Source organism: Ranitomeya variabilis, chromosome 2, assembly GCF_051348905.1.
Source record: "Ranitomeya variabilis isolate aRanVar5 chromosome 2, aRanVar5.hap1, whole genome shotgun sequence".
In the NCBI taxonomy this organism is placed as follows: domain Eukaryota; kingdom Metazoa; phylum Chordata; class Amphibia; order Anura; family Dendrobatidae; genus Ranitomeya; species Ranitomeya variabilis.
In genome coordinates, this window is record NC_135233.1 from 446,044,393 (window position 1) to 446,069,645 (window position 25,253).

General features: G+C 45.2%; 1 protein-coding gene and 1 long non-coding RNA gene across 2 annotated transcripts in view; one reads left to right on the forward strand and one right to left on the reverse strand.

The window, feature by feature from the left end:
- Positions 1-1,372: 1,372 nt before the first annotated feature.
- Positions 1,373-25,253, reverse strand: part of SLC6A5 (solute carrier family 6 member 5) — a 65,835-nt gene continuing 41,954 nt past the window's right edge. Inside the window, exons 14-16 of the mRNA XM_077287199.1 lie at positions 18,370-18,470; positions 3,147-3,314; positions 1,373-1,550 (exon numbers count right to left, since the gene is read on the reverse strand). Of these exons, the coding sequence (XP_077143314.1) occupies positions 1,395-1,550; positions 3,147-3,314; positions 18,370-18,470 (425 nt within the window). The 3' untranslated portion in view covers positions 1,373-1,394. The remainder of the gene's footprint in view (positions 1,551-3,146; positions 3,315-18,369; positions 18,471-25,253) is intronic.
- Positions 15,464-18,506, forward strand: LOC143806545 (uncharacterized). The gene is made up of 3 exons (XR_013221503.1): positions 15,464-15,692; positions 17,101-17,196; positions 18,372-18,506. It is a non-coding gene; the product is annotated as an uncharacterized LOC143806545 (long non-coding RNA).

The following is a 25,253-nucleotide window of genomic DNA, read 5'->3' on the forward strand; positions in this document are numbered from 1 at the left end:
CATCAACGGTGACCATTATTTGATGGCTTGCTAGAGGCGAATTGGCAATTTTACTTTGCATAGTAAACAGGAAAGACCCTGCAAAGAGGAACGACAGGAAGAAATCCAAATACTAATAGTTGCATGTATATACAGCAAGAAGGAAAGAGTAATGTAAGTTTCAACATAAAAAGATGTTGAGATTTCCAAAATTTCTTTTAATAGACATTTGATTCTTTTAGTTATTTAGGCATTAAAGTGTCATTCCACTCACCAATAATTAGTTCAGTAGCCCATGGCAAATAAACAAACTGATATGCAAAGTTTAGAGATGGAAGACGCAATTATAGGCAAAGTCATTGCTTTATTATTATTGGTCAGAAGAGTGACCCAAAGAGGTGGTGGAGGAGCCAATATTGAGCTAAATCGCCCCAGCAAGGACAATTCAATAAATGTTTGGTCCATGCTAAGACTATTAAGCCCCTTGCCTTGGCCGCACTGTAGACCGGGTCTAAGTTCTTGCATATAGGAACTTTGGAGAAAGTCACTTTAACTTTTGTGCTGAGAAGTTTTTGGACCTGTCTATAATGTTTTTTTTTTATCGTATTTTCAAGTCACAAGTAGAAGTAAAACCAACATCAACTGGACTTGTTTAGATTTTAAAAGATGTTTCCTTGTTCCACTAATTGACTTCCTTAGATAATTTCTTAGACTCTATCACCATTCATCCAATGGCCCCTAATGGCAGATCTACAAGACATTATCTTCTTGAAGAACTTTCCTAATTTTGACTTGAGGAAGCCACTCAGATGAGCATGAAAACATCATTCATCCACTAATCGTTAACAATCCTAATGGCGTCCTCGATTGACCCGACGAGAAAGTTGACCTGTTGAAGCCACCATTATGAATAGTGGTCTATCTCCAAGAACTCTAACCCAGTCCAGTTTCCTACCATAACATATGACTTGCCCTGTATCTCCACACATCTGAAGATCTGAAACCAGACCAGAACCACTCTGGGCTAGTAAGAAAGGTGCGCTTTGTGTGTTACCCATTGACGATGGACTAAACAATGGATGTTCTTCGCATTACAATGAAATGGCTCACACTCTATACAATACTCTTATATCATGGCAGGAACAACTACTATAAAATAATATTACTTACTGCAGCTGGACAATCATCGTCAGAGGCACTGCTGATATTTGGCAGTCAAACAAAAGGCTGTGGACACTATAGAGAAGCAACAAATGTGCAAGGCGGACAGTTTAGGTGTTGGCTACAGCATGCAACAAGGGATCCTACTGTTTATCTAAGAGGCCACCTGCCCTGTCGGCTACGGGAGAAGAAGACGACGGATGTTATGAGGAATGTGGGGAGCCTGTACGACAAAGGTACAGACACCATATGTACTAGCATTGTGTTCCTAGCTCCATATCCTTAGGAGGAAGCTTCAGGCCAAGTGAAGAGGTGCCCAGTGGGTCAATCATGTTCTTGTAACGTTCTCCACGGTGTTTTGACAAGAACGGACCCCAATCTGGCTGCGGAGAGCAGATCAGCTTCAGCCTCTGCAAGGTGAGAACAAAAGGGTTAGTAAAGTGTAAAATGTTGGTAAATTTAGGTAACTTATCATACAAACTTCTCCAAGGTCAAGAAAATGGTCTTCTGGGGGGTGGTCTTCTGAGAGAAGGAGATCTAGAAGAACTGGAAATTCACACCAGAAAGCCTTGTCTAGATTAGGGGAGCTGTTCCCAAAAAGGTGGAAAGATTTCACTGTATACTTTTAATCTCCCATAGGGTTAAGAAAGGGCTGGAAGAAGACCATTGTTGAGTCATCTCCATCCATTGCGTGACTATTCTAGGGTATTTTGCTTTTGTAATAACTCGATCGCAAAAATTTGCAGCTCATCGTTACATTCAAAGCCAATCCAAGACTCAATGGAAATATTTCACTCAATGGCCACCAATGGCCACCAATGGCCTCAATTATCCTCCACTTCCACCATAGCACCCATTTGCTCCCGCCACCACCAAACGTCCACCTTTTAGGTTGATACCAGAATGAATCCATTGACTTTGTTGGACATTGTTGCTTTTAGTTAGCATCTATTAGTTTTCTTGGAAGCCCTTTGGTTTCATTGGACATTTTCAGGTCTCACTGGGTATCAGTTGGTTTCAATCCAATGAGATCAATGAACAATGGAAGAGCAAAGAGCCTCATTTCATAAAACAGCTTAATACAAGAAAGTCCTAATAAGAGGACCCCAAAATGAAAATAGGGCCCCATTTCTTGGGGTTGGACATTAATTGGCCACTAAATTTCTATATCACCTCCATAGTTGACTTTGGCCATTCACCCATGCTACCTCCATATTGGTTCTTATGCCAGTTTTAGCTTCCCGTGCCTCTTGAGCTCCATAGCATTGGTGTTATCTGTCTCTGTGGGGGTATTAGTACAGCAATAGGGGTAGTAGTTTAAACTCAGCTCTTAAGAAGATAACCACCTTATAGAATCAGTAATAAGTCAATGATACATCACTGGGCCACCAGCAGAACGCGTCCATCCCAGAGGAACCTCAGTGAAATCTATTAGATCTGATTTCCGATTCTTATCCAAAGCTTCCCATCCACTTTTTCCTTAATTACGGAATCCAGTAGCCTGGGCAGTGGGGGCTTCAAAGTAATTGAATCAGTGTTTCTGATAATCCCCCGATGTATACAAACCCAGCTAAATAAGAAACCTGAGATTCTAATTATCTGCAAATGATCGTTCTCCGCCGAGGTGCTCGCGAAAGAGGAACGTCCTCAATGTCTGCTGCGGATTAATCAGGGGAGGAGGCGTCATAGACAGAACAATTATCGGTTTATTCACTATTAAAATAAATTGAGCTTCTAATGTCGTTATTTTTAATCTCCGCTAAATTGCCATTTTGACTCCTCGACCTCCCAAGTGAAAAGCGGTAAACGCGATGTATTGGGCTGGGGACGGTGCGCTTGGCGAGGTGCGCGGCCATGACAAAGTGCGCTGTAATCTTTTTATAATCCAGCTGTTCTCTGCCTATTGGAAGCCACGAGCTCATTTTATGTTTGTCTTGCAATGGGCAGAAGAAATAATCGTTATTTAGTATGCAAAACCCGAGCGCGGCTAATGATGGAGCCGCTACCTCAATAAAGCTGCCCGGCGCCAGATGCATTTTGATGACAAACATGATCGGAATCCAGATGACGGAGCAGGCCAGCATCAGCCACGCGAGGACCATGGACCACGTGGGGTAGTGATAGCTGCCATAAGTCATGGGCTCCCACTGGTAGAAGCTGAAGCACAGAATGAACTGAAAGAGAAAGAGGGAAACACATCAGATGGCGACACATTGTAACGCAGACCAGCGAGGGGCGAATAACGCGGAATCGGCTGCAGATTTATCCTGGTGTCTAATGCTGCTGCACAGGTAGCCCACACCACAAAGAGTCACCTCTTCTCATGGCCACTAGGGGCACTGTTCTGTCCAATCAATAAAGCCAGCACATGCATCTTCTGAAATACTCTGTGTGCTAGGAGCCCCCTCCTCTATTACTTATAACCATCACAGTACGACGCTGCCCCTTTAACATGCAGCCATTATCATATGAGCTATAACACCATTATGACACATCTCCTGAAATACTCTGCTCTGCTTGCTGTCCCTGCACTGTGTCTGTGACTTCCCACAAAACCAGTACACTCATCTCCATAAATACTCTGCGCTGCTGGGAGTCCCTGCACTGTATCTATGACCTCCTACAAAATAAGTACACTCATCTCCTGAAATACTCTGCACTGCTAGCATCTGTGAGCTCCCACAAGATGAGTAGACTACATTCCTTAAATACTCTGTGTTCTTCATAATCGACTGCTCCTGCCACTATATTATTCAACCATCCTTAAATACTCTGCGCCGCTGGGAGACTATGCTACTTATACTAGTTTTCTCTCACTCTATGACTTTCCACCAGGTCACCGCACTTCTCTCCTGAAATACTCTGTGCCACTGTGAGACATTGCTCTATCATATAACCAGTTGCAGTGAGGAGCTCCATTGTGTCTATATAACAACACTTACTGACCCTGCATGCCAGCATTTCATTGGTTACAATGCATATTCTTATTGTAACCATCAAGCCCAACTTTCATCTATAAGGTCTGTTGGTCTATGATAACACTGAGCTACCAGAGTACAGGGCCAGGAAGTGTTGTCATAGGTACGCAGCAGACTTGTAACATCAGATATTTGCAATCTATTTAATAGATTCAAGCTTCAGGTGAGGATATTAAATAGAGATTAAATTCATTTCTGGCATATAAATGTATAGGTACAGAATTAATTGTAAGCAATGTATAGCAGTATTGTAATGCTATTTGTTGTGTGTTATATAGCTATGTACGGTATATATCGTCCGCTCAGCACATCGCTTTGATCCCTTTTGTCTTTCATCTTTCTATATATCTTTATTGGTTTTGATCAGGACTGGAGTTGAAATCCTTAATTATTGAAGCAATCGAGGAGCAGACATTGTAAATGCAGAGAGATAGATACAGTATACAGTCTGCATGGTGACCTACTGATGGATACTATGTATTTTTGATTGCTCTTTGCTGACACCCAGTGTCTGAAAGTAGGAACTACACCCACATAAAACATCTTTAAAAGTAGGACTTGGAAGGTGCTGCTTCTCCTTGCATCCTCTATAGCAGAGGTGTCAAACTGCATTCCTCGAGGGCCGCAAACAGGTCATGCTTTTAGGATTTCCTTGTATTGCACAGGTGATAATTTAATCACCTGCACAGAATGATTCAAGCACCTTGTGGAATGCTAAGGAAATCTTGAAAACACTCATGGTTTGAGGCCATCGAGGAATGCAGTTTGATACCTCTGCTCTATAGGGACTCATACTGGTGATGCTACACTGGCAAAAATCTGCAGATGAGCTCTCAGTGGCACCAGAAACACAATTTTCTTCTAGTTAAATTTAATTTGCAGTAAAATGAAAGATGCTGGTTATTACTAGTTTATACATCATCACACAGATTTTTTTTATTGTTCATTTGCTTTCTACATACAAAGTTAAGCAACTTTATAAATAGTCTTCGTTACATTTTTTTCTACCATTTTGATGCTGCATAGTGTCTATAACTCCTTTATCTAGCTACGTGATCAGAAAAAATATTACAAATCCATCAGCGCTCCAGGTTATGATGCCTCGATCTACTCCCCCTAGCTTCCATCAGTGTTAAAGAAAATAGCCGCATGCAGGAGGTGGAACATAGATCTCAAAACTGTGACCAGGGAAGAAAGCATTAAAAGTCTCATGGAGGGCAGAGAAAACAGGCTATAGATAAGGAGGAAAGCAGAAGAAAAGGAAATAAGTGCCTGATATATGAGCCAATGTTATCAGCAGCATCCTGGATACACAGACAGACTTCACATCCAGCCTTTATTGCTGGGAGAGACACTCCCAGAAGAGAAGCCCAAAACTTGGATCAGGCTACAAGCTACATATCAAGGGGTCTGAGAATGAATGAAGATTGGAAACCGCTAACATATGTAAAAATCTTTCTATATATAGCTCTACTTTAATGCATAATGTCTATTTGAACTCTTAACATGTTTTAGAACATAAATCCTCAGATAACGTGTAGATAACGTGCATAAGTCTATGTGGTTGGTGAAATTACTGGTGATGGAGGGGGTACAATAAGATTGTATTTGCTCTTAAATTTGGACCATTATGCTATTCACCAGCAATAAAAATCCAGCATCTATATATACAGGTCCTTCTCAAAAAATTAGCATATAGTGTTAAATTTCATTATTTACCATAATGTAATGATTACAATTAAACTTTCATATATTATAGATTCATTATCCACCAACTGAAATTTGTCAGGTCTTTTATTGTTTTAATACTGATGATTTTGGCCTACAACTCCTGATAACCCAAAAAACCTGTCTCAATAAATTAGCATATCAAGAAAAGGTTCTCTAAACGACCTATTACCCTAATCTTCTGAATCAACTAATTAACTCTAAACACATGCAAAAGATACCTGAGGCTTTTAAAAACTCCCTGCCTGGTTCATTACTCAAAACCCCCATCATGGGTAAGACTAGCGACCTGACAGATGTCAAGAAGGCCATCATTGACACCCTCAAGCAAGAGGGTAAGACCCAGAAAGAAATTTCTCAACAAATAGGCTGTTCCCAGAGTTCTGTATCAAGGCACCTCAATGGTAAGTCTGTTGGAAGGAAACAATGTGGCAGAAAACGCTGTACAACGAGAAGAGGTGACCGGACCCTGAGGAAGATTGTGGAGAAGGACCGATTCCAGACCTTGGGGAACCTGAGGAAGCAGTGGACTGAGTCTGGTGTGGAAACATCCAGAGCCACCGTGCACAGGCGTGTGCAGGAAATGGGCTACAGGTGCCGCATTCCCCAGGTAAAGCCACTTTTGAACCATAAACAGCGGCAGAAGCGCCTGACCTGGGCTACAGAGAACCAGCACTGGACTGTTGCTAAGTGGTCCCAAGTACTTTTTTCTGATGAAAGCAAATTTTGCATGTCATTCGGAAATCAAGGTGCCAGAGTCTGGAGGAAGACTGGGGAGAAGGAAATGCCAAAATGCCTGAAGTCCAGTGTCAAGTACCCACAGTCAGTGGTGTGGGGTGCCATGTCAGCTGCTGGTGTTGGTCCACTGTGTTTCATCAAGGGCAGGGTCAATGCAGCTAGCTATCAGGAGATTTTGGAGCACTTCATGCTTCCATCGGCTGAAATGCTTTATGGAGATGAAGATTTCATTTTTCAGCACGACCTGGCACCTGCTCACAGTGCCAAAACCACTGGTAAATGGTTTACTGACCATGGTATTACTGTGCTCAATTGGCCTGCCAACTCTCCTGACCTGAACCCCATAGAGAATCTGTGGGATATTGTGAAGAGAAAGTTGAGAGACGCAAGACCCAACACTCTGGATGAGCTTAAGGCCGCTATTGAAGCATCCTGGGCCTCCATAACATCTCAGCAGTGTCACAGGCTGATTGCCTCCATGCCACGCCGCATTGAAGCAGTCATTTCTGCCAAAGGATTCCCGACCAAGTATTGAGTGCATAACTGAACATTATTATTTGATGGTTTTTTTGTTTGTTATTAAAAAACACTTTTATTTGATTGGACGGTTGAAATATGCTAATTTATTGAGACAGGTTTTTTGGGTTATCAGGAGTTGTAGGCCAAAATCATCAGTATTAAAACAATAAAAGACCTGACAAATTTCAGTTGGTGGATAATGAATCTATAATATATGAAAGTTTAATTGTAATCATTACATTATGGTAAATAATGAAATTTAACACTATATTCTAATTTTTTGAGAAGGACCTGTATAATTGTCTAAGGGGTACTTCCGTTTTTCTGTCGGCAACTTCCGTCACGGAAATCCCGCGTCGCTGATTGGTCTCGCCAGCTGCCTGTCATGGCTGCCGTGACAATCAGCGACGGGCACAGTCCGATTAGTCCCTCCCTACTCCCCTGCAGTCAGTGCCCGGCGCCCGCATACTCCCCTCCAGTCAGTCAGTCACCGCTCACACAGGGTTAATGCCAGCGGTAACGGACCGTGTTATGCCGCGGGTTACGCACTCTGTTACCGCCGCTATTAACCCTGTGTGACCAAGTTTTTACTATTGATGCTGCCTATGCAGCATCAATAGTAAAAAGATCTAATGTTAAAAATAATTTAAAAAAAACAAAAAACCTGCTATTCTCACCTTCCGTAGTCTGACGATGTGCTCGCGCCTGCAGGTTCCGGTGCTAAGGATGCTATGCGAGAAGGACCTGCCATGACGTCACGGTCATGTGAACGCGACCTCACCACAGGTCCTGCGCGCCTGCGCGAGAAGGACCTGCCATGACGTCACGGTCATGTGACCGCGACGTCATCACAGGTCCTGCGCTCATACCAACCCTGGGACCGGAAGCTGCCACGTGCACCGCACACAGGCGGTAGGACTACAAGGGGCCCTCGGAAGGTGAGTATATGTTTATTTTTTAACCTGTGACATACATGGCTGGGCAATATACTACGTAGCTGGGCAATATACTACGTGGCTAGGCAATATACTACGTGGCTCTGTGCTGTATACTACGTCGCTGTGCAATATACTACGTTGCTCTGTGCTATATACTACGTAACTGGGCAATATAATACGTGGCTCTGTGCTGTATACTACGTCGCTGTGCAATATACTACGTGGCTCTGTGCAATATACTATGTAACTGGGCAATATACTACGTGGCTGGGCAATATACTACGTCACTGGGCAATATACTACGTGGCTGGGCAATATACTACGTGACTGGGCAATATACTACGTGGCAGGGCAATATACTACGTGGCAGGGCAATATACTACATGGCTGGGCAATATACTACGTGGCTGGGCAATATACTACGTCACTGGGCAATATACTACGTGGCAGGGCAATATACTACGTCGCAGGGCAATATACTACGTGGCTGGGCAATATACTACGTGGCTGGGCAATATACTACGTGGCTGGGCAATATACTACGTGGCAGGGCAATATACTATGTGACTGGTAATATACTACGTGGCTGGGCAATATACTACATGGGCTGTGCAATATACTACGTGGACATGCATATTCTAGAATACCCGATGCGTTAGAATAGGGCCAACATCTAGTATGACATAACAAGGGGTCTCCCGCCTGTAAATCCACATTCATGGACGTAAAAGGAGCAACAAAGCATTTTGGCGCCATCTTGTGATCAGAGCAGCAATGACATATTGTACATATTGTACTTGCAGCTGTTAAACAGCAGACCCCATATGTAGGATTTAAGAAGTCGCAGGACAGGTTCATTCCTTACTGAACCACCTCCTCCCGCCTCTGTCAGACATTGCACGGCATAAGTCACCCTATAGGTCTGCACTGTACAATCATTAGCATCTTGCTATTGTGTGAAAATCAATATCTAGAGGTTCTTCGGTGCAGCTGCTTCAGTCTTTGGTATTTAGAATCTGGACTTTTTATTTTTATGGATTTTGGCTGGAGAGCAAATAACATATTAGTGCTGTATCCTCGTCTGTTGTGCAGGGACAGTACTTATTGTGCTGTATACAATGTAGGACTTGTCAGTCAATAGTTGTTGCAATTTTATTTTCCTCCAGATACAATATCTGTGTCTGTGTGGGCTGTAGAGATGCCGTACATGTGGGTACTGCATGCGCACAAAAAGTGTGTTGTATGTGTATGTGTGCTATATGATGTGTATGTGCACTGTATCTGTATTATGTGTATGTGTGCTGCATGTGTATAATATGTACACTCACCGGCCACTTTATTAGGTACACCATGCTAGTAACGGGTTGGACCCCCTTTTGCCTTCAGAACTGCCTCAATTCTTCGTGGCATAGATTCAACAAGGTGCTGGAAGCATTCCTCAGAGATTTTGGTCCATATTGACATGATGGCATCACACAGTTGCCGCAGATTTGTCGGCTGCACATCCCAAAGATGCTCCATACAAGGCAGGATGGATCCATGCTTTCATGTTGTTTACGCCAAATTCTGACCCTACCATCCGAATGTCGCAGCAGAAATCGAGACTCATCAGACCAAGCAACATTTTTCCAATCTTCTACTGTCCAATTTCGATGAGCTTGTACAAATTGTAGCCTCAGTTTCCTGTTCTTAGCTGAAAGGAGTGGTACCCGGTGTGGTCTTCTGCTGCTGTAGCCCATCTGCCTCAAAGTTCGACGCACTGTGCGTTCAGAGATGCTCTTAGGCCTACCTTGGTTGTAACGGGTGGCGATTTGAGTCACTGTTGCCTTTCTATCAGCTCGAACCAGTCTGCCCATTCTCCTCTGACCTCTGGCATCAACAAGGCATTTCCGCCCACAGAACTGCCGCTCACTGGATTTTTTTTCTTTTTCGGACCATTCTCTGTAAACCCTAGAGATTGTTGTGCGTGAAAATCCCAGTAGATCAGCAGTTTCTGAAATACTCAGACCAGCCCTTCTGGCACCAACAACCATGCCACGTTCAAAGGCACTCAAATCACCTTTCTTCCCCATACTGATGCTCGGTTTGAACTGCAGGAGATTGTCTTGACCATGTCTACATGCCTAAATGCACTGAGTTGCCGCCATGTGATTGGCTGATTAGAAATTAAGTGTTAACAAGAAGTTGGACAGGTGGACCTAATAAAGTGGCCAGTGAGTGTATATGTGCTGTATGTGTGCTGTAGAGATGCCGTACAGGTGGGTGCTGCGTGTGCACTAAAGGTGTGTTGTATGTGTGATATATGTATATGTGTGCTGTATCTGTATAATGTGTATGTGTGCGGTATATGTATGATGTGTATGTGCTATATTTGTATGATGTGCATGTGTGATGTATGTGTATGATGTGCATGTGTATATATATATATATATGTGCTATATGTATATGATGTGTATGTGTGCTGTATCTGTATAATGTGCATGTGTGCTGTATGTGTATGATGTGTATATATATATGTGCTAAATGTGTATGATGTGTGTGCTGTATCTGTATAATGTGTATGTGTATGATGTGTATGTATATATATATATATATATATATATATATATATATATATATACTAGATGGTGGCCCGATTCTAACGCATCGGGTATTCTAGAATATGCATGTCCACGTAGTATATTGCCCAGTTACGTAGTATATTGCACAGCCACGTAGTATATTGCCTAGTTACATAGTATATTGCCTAGTGACGCAGTATATTGCCCAGTGACGTAGTATATTGCCCAGTTACGTAGTATACAGCACAGAGCCACGTAGTATATTGCACCGCGACGTAGTATACAGCCGCGTAGTATATTGCCCAGTGACGTAGTATATTGCCCAGTGACGTAGTATACAGCACAGAGCCACGTAGTATATTGCACAGAGACGTAGTATACAGCACAGAGCCACGTAGTATATTGCCCAGCCACGTAATATATTGCCCAGCCACGTATGTCACAGGTTAAAAAATAAAAAATAAACATATACTCACCTTCCGAGGGGCCCCTTGTAGTTCTGTCGCCTGTGTTCGGTTCAGGCGGCAGCTTCCGGTCCGAGGGTGTGATGATGTCGCGGTCACATGACCGTGACGTCACGGCAGGTCCTTCTCGCGCAGGTGTGCAGGGCCTGCGATGACGTCGCGGTCACATGACATGACCATGACGTCATGGCACGTCCTTGTCGTACACCAACCTTAGCAGCGGAACCTGCCGCTTGCATGAAGCGGTCACCGGAGCGTCGGAAAGGCGGCGGAAGGTGAGTATATAATGATTTGTTAATTTTTTAAAATTATTTTTAACATTAGATGTTTTTACTATTGAGGCTGCATAGGCAGCCTCAATAGTAAAAACTTGGTCACACAGGGTTAATAGCGGCGGTAACGGAGTGAGTTACCCGTGGCATAAAGCGGTCCGTTACCGCTGGCATTAACCCTGTGTGAGCCGTGACTGCGGGGAGTATGGAGCGGGCGCCGGGCAGTGACTGCAGGGGAGTAGGGAGGGACTAATCGGACTGTGGCCGTCGCTGATTGGTTGCGGCAGCCATGACAGGCAGCTGGCGAGACCAATCAGTGAATGAATATCCGTGACGGAAGTTGCCGACAGAAAGACGGAAGTACCCCTTAGACAATTATATATATAAAAGACTAGATGGTGGCCCGATTCTAACGCAACGGGTATTCTAGAATATGCATGTCCACGTAGTATATTGCCCAGTGACGTAGTATATTGCCCAGCCACGTAGTATATTGCCCAGCCACGTAGTATATTGCCCAGCCACGTAGTATATTGCCCAGCGACGTAGTATATTGCCCAGCCACGTAGTATATTGCCCAGCCACGTAGTATATTGCCCAGCCACGTAGTATACTGCCCAGTGACGTAGTTTATTGCACAGCCACGTAGTATATTGCCCAGTTACGTAGTATATTGCACAGCCACGTAGTATATTGCCCAGTTACGTAGTATATTGCCCAGTTACGTAGTGTACAGCACAGAGCCACGTAGTATATTGGCCAGTTACGTAGTATACAGCACAGAGCCACGTAGTATATTGCACAGCGACGTAGTATGTAACCCAGTTACATAGTATATTGCCCAGCCACGTAGTATATTGCCCAGTGACGTAGTATATTGCCCAGTGACGTAGTATATTGCCCAGTGACGTAGTATACAGCACAGAGCCACGTAGTATACTGCCCAGCCACGTAGTATATTGCCCAGTTACGTAGTATATTGCCCAGTGATGTAGTATATTGCCCAGGGACGTAGTATACAGCACAGAGCCACGTAGTATATTGCCCAGCTACGTATGTCACAGGTTAAAAAATAAACATATACTCCCCTTCCAAAGGGGCCCCTTGTAGTTCTGTCGCCTGTGTTCGGTTCAGGCGGCAGCTTCCGGTCCGAGGGTGTGATGACGTCGCGGTCACATGACCTTTGACGTCATGGCAGGTCCTTGTCACACACCAACCTTAGCACCGGAACCTGCCGCTTGCATGGACCGGTCACCGGTGGCGGAATGTGAGTATATAATGATTTGTTATTTTTTTTAAATTATTTTTAACATTAGATGTTTTTACTATTGAGGCTGCATAGGCAGCATCAATAGTAAAAACTTGGTCACACAGGGTTAATAGCGGCGGTAACGGAGTGAGTTACCTGCGGCATAACGCGGTCCGTTACCGCTGGCATTAACCCTGTGTGAGCGGTAACTGGAGGGGAGTATGGAGCGGGCGCCGGGAACTGACTGCAAGGGAGTAGGGAGGGACTAATCGGACTGTGCCCGTCGCTGATTGGTCGCGGGAGCCATGACAGGCAGCTGGCAAGACCAATCAGCGAATGAATATCCGTGATGGAAGTTGCCGTCAGAAAGACGGAAGTACCCCTTAGACAATTATATATATATAGATATACAGTATGTGCTATCTACTATATAATTGTCTAAGGGTCACTTCCATCTTTCTTTCTGTCACGGATATTCATTGGTCGCGGCCTCTGTCTGTTATAGAATCCAAGTCGCTGATTGGTCTCGCCAGCTGCCTGTCATGGCGGCCGCGACCAATCAGCGACGGCCACAGTCCGATTAGTCCCTCCCTACTCCCTTGCAGTCAGTGCCCGCTCCATACTCCCCGCTCACACAGGGTTAATGCCAGCGGTAACAGACCGCGTTATGCCGTAGGTAACTCACTCCGTTACTGCCGTTATTAACCCTGTGTGACCAAGTTTTTACTATTGATGCTCCCTATGCAGCGTCAATAGTAAAAAAATCTAATGTTAAAAATAATAATAATAATAAAAAAAAATCATTATATACTCACCTTCCGCCGGCAGGCTTCGTGTTATGATCCTTAGTGGCTGAGGATCACAGAATGAACTAGCTAAGTAACTGAACATAGAACGAGCTCTAGGGAGGTGGTAACTGGACTGACCGCAAAACCTAATCCTAACCAAACACACTGAAGGTAGCCGGTGAACGTGCCTAAATTCCTGGATGTCTCGACGCAGCCTGAGAAACTTGCTACCCCTATAGAGAAAGTAAGACCTCACTTGCCTCAGAGAAATGACCCCAAAGATATAGGAAGCCCCCAACAAATATTAACGGTGAGGTAAGGGGAAAATACAAAACGTAGAAATTAAAACAGATTCAGCAAATGAGGCCCACTAATACTAGATAGCAGAAGACAGGCAGGGAACTGTGCGGTCAGTAAAAAACCCTATACAAAATATCCACGCTGAGAATTCAAGAACCCCCACACCAACTAACGGTGTGAGGGGAGAAACTCAGCCCCCCAGAGCTACCAGCAAGCAAGGAAATCACATATTAGCAAGCTGGACAAGGACAAGTAAATAACCAAGAAACATATTGAACACTGATGAGCAAAAAATAACCAAACAGAAAACTTAGCTTCTCTTGAAGAGACTGATAGTGAAGGAATTCAGGAGAGATCAAAATAGCACTGAATACATCGACAGCAGGCAAACACTGAAAGTCCAGGTGAGCTAAATAGAAAACCAGCTAACAGATAACGAGACAGCTGATCCTGCCTCAGACCTGCAGAATGACACAAAGAGCCACCAGAGGGAGCCCAAAGACAGCGCTCACACAGTACCACTTGTGACCACAAGAGGGAGCCCAAAAACAGAGTTCACAACAGCTTCGGTGGCAAGGATGGTTTGCGCGAAGGACCTGCCATGACGTCACGGTCATGTGACCGCGACGTCATCACAGGCCCTGCGCGCCTGCGTGAGAAGGACCTGCCATGACGTCACGGTCATGTGACCGCGACGTCATCACAGGCCCTGCGCAAGAAGGACCTGCCATGACGTCACGGTCATGTGACCGTGACGTCATGGCAGGTCCTTCTCGCGCAGGCGCGAAGAAGCTGCAGTACCATGGGACAGGCAGGGACAGCGTCATGAGCAGGTGAGTATTTCATATTCACCTGTCTGCGTTCCATCCGCCGGGCGCCGCTCCGTCTTCCCGTCCTCGGCAGTGACTGTGCAGGTCAGAGGGCGCGATGACGTATTAGTTTGCGCGCCGCCCTCTGCCTGAACAGTCAGTGCGGAGAGACGGGATGCTGAGGAGCAGCGGCGAGAGGTGAGTATGTGATTTTTTTTTTTAATTGCAGCAGCAGCATTACATGTGGCACAATGCTGTATGGAGCGTCTATGGGGCCATAAAGAACTGCATGGAGCATTATATGGGGCATCTATAGGGCCATAACTGCATGGAGCATTATACTACGTTACTGGGCAAAATACTACATGACTGGGCAAAATTGGGCCACCATCTAGTATGTATATAATGTATGTGTATGATGTGTATGTGTATATAAATGTGTATGATGTGTGTGATGTATGTGTATATATGTGCTAAATGTGTAGGATGTGTATGTGTGCTGTATCTGTATAATGTGTATGTGTGATGTATGTGTATAATATGTATGTGTGTATGATGTGCATGTGTGCTATATGTATATGATGTATATGTGTATATATGTGCTGTATGTGAATGATGTGTATGTGTGATACATGTGTATATTGTGAGGCAGTGACCGGTGTCACAAGTAGGGGTCGCTGTTTGTTCTCCCCAGGTTGTGCATGGAGGCGTATGAAGGCCATAGGAGTGCATGGCAGTCACGGGCATAGCGGTGGGGCTACAATGCACAATAGAAATAATAAAAGTAGGTGTTGGTCTTGGACATGTTAGTGTCCAAGGCAGATGTAGGGAAAACCTGCTCTGGGATATTGTGTTTTGACACTGACTGCAGTATGTTGGTGCTGCAGTCCGTTTCATTCCCGGCCCAGGTTTTCCATGTGGCTAAAGGCCACAGGTTTCTATGTTGCAAGCCCTGTAGTATAGGGTAGGGGGGTGTCAGGTCGAGCCTGTGTCAGGGTCAGAGTCAGTGTCCAGCTGGTGTTTGGAGGAGAGCAAGAGGCTCTGCAGAGCTTTGTCGGTGTGCGGTGACACAGGACAGAGCGGATCCAAACAGCCATGGAAGCTGAGACGCCCGGCATCCACAGCTAACACAGAGCTGCAGTCACCCATGGGAACTGGTCAGAGGAGGTCCAGCATGTTTAGTGGCCACAAACCAATGGAGTAAAGTTGTGAGTAAAAGCGGTGTGTAAGAGACTTTGAAACGGTGTGCGGTCGCCTACGGAAACTGGACACAGGGAAATTCAGCGTGTTTAGGGAATGTGATTTAAAGTCGTGTACTATGTAGTGCTATGAACTAGTGTGAACTGAACACTAATGAGATGCACTTGTATGAATTTGAGCTTTAATGCTGTGAGGATAACACATTAAAGAGACCTTTGTGTTTGAATTCTGTGGGTCACTGCCTCTTCACTGCGTAGCGGTGCACTACATATGACTGAGAATGCGGGCCAGTGTGAACTGAGGCATGCCCCAAAGCGTGCTGCATAGCGTTGGGCAAGTCTGCTGGAAATATGGAGGAGCTTTTGAAATAGGTGGTCATCATTCAGCAGCAGGAGGTGCTCAGTTCCAGGGGCAGCAGGAGGCGCTGCAGTTGCAATGGAAGCAGCAGAGAATGTGGGAGATGATCTTGCAGCAGGTTGTGCCGGGCATAGAACTGGAAGATGTTGAGATACCTGCCATAGGGGTCACCAAATTAGGGACAGAGTGTAATCATGATAAGTTTCCCCTAAAGGTATTGGCAGGAGAGGCTGATAATGTTGTTTTGGGCGGGGATGTTGCAGGGTTATGCGGATGCCCTATCTTGCGCCCATATGGGGTGGCAAGTGTTCAACCCCACAGGTATGAACAGGGGAGGGGGATATGTGAGGCAGTGTTGGGTATATATATGTGTTGATGTGTATGATATGTATGTGTTTTGTATATGTATGATGTGTATGTGTGCTGCATGTGTATGATGTGTTTATGTATATATATATATGTGCTGTATGTGTATGTGTGCTGTATATGTGTATGTTTATGATGTGTAAATGTGTGTATGTATATATATGTATGTATATGTGATGAGCGAGTATACTCATTGCTCGGGTTTTCCAGAGCACACTCGGGTGTCCTCCGAGTATTTGTTCGTGTTCGGAGATTTAGTTTTCATCGCCGCAACTGAATGATTTACAGCTACTAGACAGGCTGAATACATGTGGGGATTCCCTAGCAACCAGGCAACCCCCACATGTACTCAGGCTGACTAGTAGCTGTAAATCTTTCAGCTGCGGCGATGAAAACTAAATTTCCGAACACTAACAAATACTCGGAGACCTCCCGAGCAACGAGTACACTCGCTCATCACTAATACATATATAAGTGCTGTATGTGTATATGTATACATTTGTGCTGTATGTGTATGCATGTTGTATGCTGTTATGTGTATGTGTGCTGTATGCGTATTATGTCTGTGTGATCTATGTGTATGTGTGATGCATGTGTATGATGTGCATGTGTGTATATATGTGCTGTATGTGTATGATGAGTCACAGTCCCTATGTCCACCTCTCATGGACTATTCTCTCTATCCTACCGTAGCTACAGTCCCTATGTCCGGCACTCACGGACTATTCTCTCTCTCCTCCCCGAAGTCGCGGTCACCTGATGAAGGCGGATTCATCGCCAAAAAGCTTTGTGAGTAGAATGACCATGTGAAGAAGTTTCTTTTCAACCTATAACAAGTGTCTGTTTTGATCCGAGCACCCTAATTAGCCATACCTTTCCTTCCTTGTGGTCCCCATGTCCTGTACTCACGGTCTATTCTCACCCTCCTTCCCGGAGTTGTGGTCCCTTTGTCCAGCACTTGCAGAGTATTCTCTCCCTAATCCCCGTAGTTGCTGTCTGTATGTCCTGCACTCACGGACTATTCTCTCCCTCCTCCCCGAGTTGTGGTCCCTATGTCCTGCACTCACGGACTATTCTCTCCCTCCTTCCCGGAGTTGTGGTCCCTTTGTCCTGCACTCACGGACTATTCTCTCCCTCCTCCCCGAAGTTGTGGTCCCTATATCCTGCACTCACGGACCTTACTCTCCCTCCTCCCCGAAGTTGTGATCCCTATGTCCTGCACTCACGGACTATTCTCTCCCTCCTCCCCGGAGTTGTGGTCCCTATGTTCTGCACTCACGGACTATTCTCACCCTCCTTCCCGGAGTTGTGGTCCCTTTGTCCTGCACTCACGGACTATTCTCTCCCTCCTCCCCGAAGTTGTGGTCCCTATGTCCTGCACTCACGGACTATTCTCTCCCTCCTCCCCGAAGTTGTGGTCCCTATGTCCTGCACTCACGGACCTTACTCTCCCTCCTCCCCGAAGTTGTGATCCCTATGTCCTGCACTCACGGACTATTCTCACCCTCCTCCCCGAAGTTGTGGTCCCTATGTCCTGCACTCACGGACTATTCTCTCCCTCCTCCCCGAAGTTGTGGTCCCTATGTCCTGCACTCACGGACCTTACTCTCCCTCCTCCCCGAAGTTGTGATCCCTATGTCCTGCACTCACGGACTATTCTCTCCCTCCTCCCCGGAGTTGTGGTCCCTATGTCCTGCACTCACGGACTATTCTCACCCTCCTCCCCGAAGTTGTGGTCCCTATGTCCTGCACTCACGGACTATTCTCTCCCTCCTCCCCGAAGTTGTGGTCCCTATGTCCTGCACTCACGGACCTTACTCTCCCTCCTCCCCGAAGTTGTGATCCCTATGTCCTGCACTCACGGACTATTCTCACCCTCCTCCCCGAAGTTGTGGTCCCTATGTCCGGCACCTAAGCACTATATTACACCCCAATGTAAAAAGTTCTATTAACTCTCCTTACAGTTAGAATAGTTGGCGTGACGAAGGCCCAGCAAATCTTCCAGAAGCGATTGGGCTGGAATCCAATCATCATCTCTATGTCTTCACAGAATCTCTGCAGACCTGCGGGCACAAGCAAAAGGCAAAGGTTCATGTTAGACCCAAAATATCCAATGTATGTAGCAAAGTCTGCAGCAGTACGAGCCCCTGTGGGAGCGCCTGCCCCAGCCACAGGGTTATGTTATTAGTATTAATATTATTCAGACCGAAGTGGGAGCAGAAAGTCTTCATGTGAAGGGATGGGAGATTGACGGGAAAAGTCACTTTGTGCACACTGGATTCATTACCATCAGGAAAACTGGGAGAATGTAACAGCGCCATCTAGTGGTCATTATAGAGAATGCAAATCTGCCATAATAATATGTCCCCATTGTCTCACTGTACATTATAACATTTCTCAGTCTCAATGATATGGCAGTAATGATATACAGTAACATTGATTAGGACTAGAATTAATAGGAATGATGTCCAGATATTCTGGATTAATGTACAGTCATGGGATTACATGAGTCGGTATTTATGTGTTGGGTGTCGGTGACCAAAATCTACTACTATAATGGTCCGGAGGTCGTTATCATGGGATTTTCCTAATTAATAATCTCAGCTCAGTCTTTTGGTTTTCTTTTCTGGAAATTTCCAGGTCTGCTCTGGATTATCAGATTTTCTTGATTTTAACGCTTCTTGTCGTGTGTTTCGCACTGTTCAGCTTTGTCACAGGTTAATTGTACAAATCCCCATGAATATCCATACAGTTAAGTCCATATATATTTGGACAGAGACAACATTTTTCTAATTTTGGTTATAGACAATTACCACAATGAATTTTAAACAAAACAATTCAGATGCAGTTGAAGTTCAGAATTTCAGCTTTCATTTGCAGGTATCCACATTAAAATTGGATGAAGGGTTTAGGAGTTTCAGCTCCTTAACCTGTGCCACCCTGTTTTTAAAGGGACCAAAAGTAATTGGACAATTGACTACAAGGCTATTTCATGGACAGGTGTGGACAATCCCCTCATTATGTCATTCCCAATTAAGCAGATAAAAGGCCTGGAGATGATTTGAGGTGTGGTGCTTGCATTTGGAAGGTTTTGCTGTGAAGTAAACATGAAGTCAAAGGAGCTCTCCATGCAAGTGAAACAAGCCATCCTTAAGCTGCGAAAACAGAAAAAAACCATCCGAGAAATTGCTACAATATTAGGAGTGGCAAGATCTACAGTTTAGTACATCCTGAGAAAGAAAGCACTGGTGAACTCATCAATGCAAAAAGACCTGGGCGTCCACGGAAGACAACAGTGGTGGATGATCGCAGAATAATCTCCATGGTGAAGAGAAACCCCTTCACAACAGCCAACCAAGTGACCAACACTCTCCCGGAGGTCGGCGTATCAATATCCAAATCTACCATAAAGAGAAGACTGCATGAAAGTAAATACAGAGGGTTCACTGCATGGTGCAAGCCACTCATAAGCATCAAGAATAAAACGGCTAGATTGGACTTTACTAAAAAACATCTAAAAAAGCCAGCACAGTTCTGGAAGAACATTCTTTGGACAGATGAAACCAAGATCAACCTCTACCAGAATGATGGAAAGAGAAAAGTATGGCGAAGGCGTGGTACAGATCATGATCCAAAGCATACCACATCATCTGTAAAACACGGCGGAGGCAGTGTGATGGCTTGGGCATGCATGGCTGCCAGTGGCACTGGGTCACTAGTGTTTATTGATGATGTGACACAGGACAGAAGCAGCCGAATGAATTCTGAGGTATTCAGAGCCATACTGTGTGCTCAGATCCAGCCAAATGCAGCCAAACTGATTGGTCGTCGTTTCATATTACAGATGGATAATGACCCAAAACATAAAGCCAAAGCAACCCAGGAGTTTATTAAAGCAAAGAAGTGGAATATTCCTGAATGGCCAAGTCAGTCACCTGATCTCAAGCCAATAGAGCAGCATTTCACTTGTTAAAGACTAAACTTCAGACAGAAAGGCCCACAAACAAACAGCAACTGAAAACCACCGCAGTGAAGGCCTGGCAGAGCATCAAAAAGGAGGAAACACAGCGTCTGGTGATGTCCATGAGTTTAAGACTTCAAGCAGTCATTGCCAACAAAGGGTTTTCAACCAAGTATTAAAAATGAACATTTTATTTAAAATTATTTAATCTGTCCAATTACTTTTGGTCCCTTTAAAAACAGGGTGGCACATGTTAAGGAGCTGAAACTCCTAAACCCTTCATCCAATTTTAATGTGGATACCCTCAAATGAAAGCTGAAAGTCTGAACTTCAACTGCATCTGAACTGTTTTGTTTAAAATTCATTGTGGTAATGTCTATAACCAAAATTAGAAAAATGTTGTCTCTGTCCAAATATATATGGACTTAACTGTATTTCACCTAGTGATTGTGAGTGCATGTGGATGGATTGCGATGTGTCCCTATGATTTTAAAGCCCCCAATTCTGTCAATTCCCCCCCCCCCCAAATCTCCATGATGTCTTACATGAAATAGTTGTTAGGCCGACAGCTATTTCTCCCAACTTTCTCATATATGTGATTATTGCTAGGATGAGTGTTTGTGTTTCCAATGGGCAGAGAGGAAAGAGCCGCAGTCAGACTCCACTGGTATCAGCAAATCTCCCCCGAAGACAAAAGGATCAGGGGGTTAAATTTCAGCTGCAGGATCCTTCTATTCCCCAACATCATCTGTCAGGGGAGAGTCAGAAGCCCCCCATATACATCGGATGGTTGTACAGCTGTGCACTGTTAGGAAAATTTGTCATTCTGGACTGTAGGAAAGCAGAGTGGCAACCTGTATGGGAGCTGAAATGGTGGTCAGACAGCATTTACACAGAGGCTTAAAGGGGTTCTCCAGGACTTGGGATGTTTTATCAGTTATGGTCTGGTCTGATGCATCATCCTTATAATTTATGCAGCTATAGTGGCGCTTCCAGAGGAAATTCTGGACCCAACATGGCATAAACAGTTTTTTGTTTTTTTTTGTGGTGCGCTTTTGTGCAGAAATACTATGATTTTATCAGTTCAAGCAAAGTGGATACCATTTCATGAAAACCAATGCCCACGGTGCTTTGAACTGTGAGTAGTAATGAATGAGCGTGACAAGGTGTTATCTGAGCACGCTCGGGATTTTGGTGTAGACGCCTGCAAAAAAAACCCACAGCCTTTAGGCAGCGCCAGACAACGTAGTAGTAAAGGCAGTGATGACAAAGTAACAAAAACATGTGTTTGACTGAATGCAGTTTTAGCATAGAAAGTGCAATTTTTGCATCTTGCTCATCACTGGTGTTCCACTTGATTAAAATTGACACTATTCAATTTCGCTAGTTTGTTTGTGCAAAATCTGCGCGCTTCTTTTGACCCAATCGATTGTGTCATGTCCGTGTCACCGCCGCTCTGTCTGTCCTGATCATTAACGCACAAGGACTCGACTCTTTCCATAAATCACCACTAGGGGGCAGCACAGAAGGGCGACACCAGCTACCTCCGTACGTCACTAATTCTACAAGTAAAACTTTTTACAATCAACTAAAAACTCGTCTTCTTGATAATGTCTTCATGTAATTCAGGTTTAATTTGTGTAAATCAGCTTTTTGCAGAGTCTCCTGGCGTCTGATCCTTCACTCGCTCGGTAACACATATGTGTTATGATGGCTTTAATGTTCCTCCTGGGAGCAGTAAACTGAAAATGGCGCCGTCTTTAACACAAGTGAAGATCGTAAAATTAAAATAGCAGCAATTCAAGATGCAAACTGTTTCCAGCTATTTATGAAGAGACTCCCAGATGGGCGCCAGCATCATCATCCTGGTATCCGGCCATAAAAAGGATTGCGTGTCTACAACAAATCCAAGACATGGCCCCAAGATGAGCGCCCCCTCCTAAATGCTTCTCTGTACACGGAATAATAATGTAGAGATTAACAGAGCAACTCAAGACCCTACCGATAATAACATGAACGGTGCAAAAAATAGGAGCAAAGTGCTAAACAAATGGCTCAATAGTAGTGATGAGCGAGCATGCTCGGATAAGGTGTTACCTGAGCATGCTCGGGTGCTAACCTAGTGACTTCGGCATGCTCAAAAAATATGTTCAAGTCCCTGCGGCTGCATGTCTTGAGGCTGTTCGACAAGGTCCCTGCAGCTGCATGTCTGACGGCTGTTAGACAGAGTCCCCGCGGCTCCATGTCTTGTGACTGTTCGACAGAGCCCCTGTGGCTCCATGTCTTGCAGCTGTTCGACAGAGTCACTGTGGCTCCATGTCTCACGAGCAGCAAGAAGAATACACAAAAAAAACATGCTTTTTTTGTGTAAATGGGACAACCAGGATAGGACTCATCACTGGAGCCAAAAAAGTTGGCCAACGAGAACATCTTTGCAACCTGGACTTAAGAACATAGTTGAAGAAAGTATAGTTGACCCCATTAAAGTTATCCTGCCACCACTCCACAAGTCCCCTGATATTCACCTTCCGGCATCTTCATGTATTATCGCTACTGCTCAGCTCCGTGTCCAGCAGTTTGCGGCCTACAGTACTTATCCCCTGTATGAGGTATTATTCGGTCACTATGTGGTGATAAGTGGTCTGGTCTCGGTGTGGAAGTATTTGTTCCTTGTATGTGTTATTATGCACTACCTATGTGGTGGTAATATGTGGTCTGGTCATGGTGTTGCGGTATTTGTTCCTTGTATGTGGTGGTAATATGTGGTGTGGTCACGGTGTGGCGGTATTTGTCCCCTATATGTGTTAGGTGTCGAGTTCCTGCCTCTGCACAGGGGGAATCTCGAACCATCTCCGCTCGTGCACTCCAGGTTTGTCATGTTTGCCAGCAGTCAGGACATCTTGCCACCAGATGTCCCCAGCGGTCGAGGAAACATCAGCATCTAGTGGTAGTAGGTGGAGGTACACTAGACACGGCGACGTTTGCCTCCAAATTGTCCTTTAAGGGGACAATTACAATAGGCTCATTCATTCACTCGGTAGAGCTCTGCGTGGATTCTGGAGCGGAGGGCAATTTTATGTCTTCTGCCTTCGCCCAGCGTCACGCAATACTGCTGGTAATGCTAGCTCAACCAGTAACTGTACGAGTGGTGAATGGGTCAACACTGCCCTCACAGATAACACACCAAACCATCCCTTTCACTGTCTTTGTTGCCATCTCATCAGGAGATTATATCTCTGCTCGTCATTCCTGAGGGAATTGATGAGATCCTGTTAGGGATGCCTTGGCTACGGTATCACTCTCCTCATATCAAGTGGTCCACAGGCAGAATTTTAGGATGGGGTGAATCTTGTGGGGGTAGATGTCAGAGGGAGAGCGTACAGGTTGCTACTACTGAGGTACCCGCAGATTTATCCTCTCTTCCCAAGCAATATTGGCCCTATGCGGACGTGTTCTCCAAAAGGGCTGCGGAGACCCTTCCGCCTCACCGCCCCTATGACTGCCCTATTGACCTCTTGCCTGGTGCTGAGCCTCCCCGGGGTCGAGTCTATCTTTTGTCTCTCCCGGAGACGGAGGAAATGTCACAGTATATCCGAGAAAATCTGGCAAGAGGATTCATTAGGAAGTCAGTGTCACCTGCAGGGGCTGGGTTCTTCTTCGTACAGAAGAAGAGTGAAGAACTGCGTCCATGCATAGACTACAGGGGTCTTAATGCCATCACCGTTAAAAATAAGTACCCACTACCCCTGATATCTGAGCTTTTTGATAGGCTATGGGGAGCAAGGGTATTTACAAAATTTAGATCTGCGGGGTGCTTACAACCTGATTCGCATCCGTGCGGGGGACGAATGGAAAACGGCTTTTAACACCAGGGATGGGCACTATGAATATCTGGTGATGCCCTTCGGGCTCTGTAATGCCCCAGCCGTTTGTAAACGACATCTTCTGGGATATGCTTTCCACCTCAGTCGTAGTTTATCTGGATGATATTCTCATCTACTCTCCAGATATAGACTCCCACCGGAGAGATGTTTGCAAGGTCTTTGACCTCCTACGGGCTAACTCCCTCTATGCCAAGTTGGAGAAGTGTGTGTTTGAGCAGGAATCCTTGCCTTTCCTTGGCTATATCATCTCTGCCCAGGGATTGGCTATGGATCCTGCCAAGCTACAGGCTGTGATGGACTGGCAGGAACCCCATTCTCTCAAAGCGGTGCAGCGCTTTATGGGGTTCATTAATTACTATCGCCAGTTCATTCCCCAATTCTCAACTTTGGTAGCTCCCTTGGTTGCCCTCACTAAGAAGGGGGCAAATCCCAAGTTGTGGTCGGAGGAGGTCTCCAAGGCCTTTCTCTCGATTAAGTCACACTTCGCTAGCGCTCCCATCCTACATCGCCCCGATGTAGATAGGCCATTTATTATGGAGGTGGATGCTTCATCCGTTGGTGCTGGAGCAGTCCTCTTCCAAAAGGATGCTCAAGGTCGGAAGCATCCTTGCTTCTTCTTCCTCTCTAAGACCTTTTCACCAGCGGAGAGGAATTATTCCAGCGGGGACAGGGAGTTGCTAGCTATGAAGTTGACTTTCTCAGAGTGGAGACATCTTCTGGAGGGAGCTCACTTTCCCTTCCAGGTGTTCACAGACCACAAGAACTTGGTGTATTTACAGACAGCCCAGCGGCTAAATTCTCGTCAGGCTAGATGGTCCCTGTTCTTCTCCCGGTTCCATTTCACCCTCCATTTTCTTTCCGGGGAGAAGAACGTTTGTGCCGATGCTCTCTCTCGCTCTGTAGTGTCATCAGAGGAGGAGGAGGAGGAGGAGCCTCGGCTTATTGTCCCTTCAGAGAGCCTGAGAACTGTGGCTCCGGTTTCGCTAGAGTCTGTGCCCCCA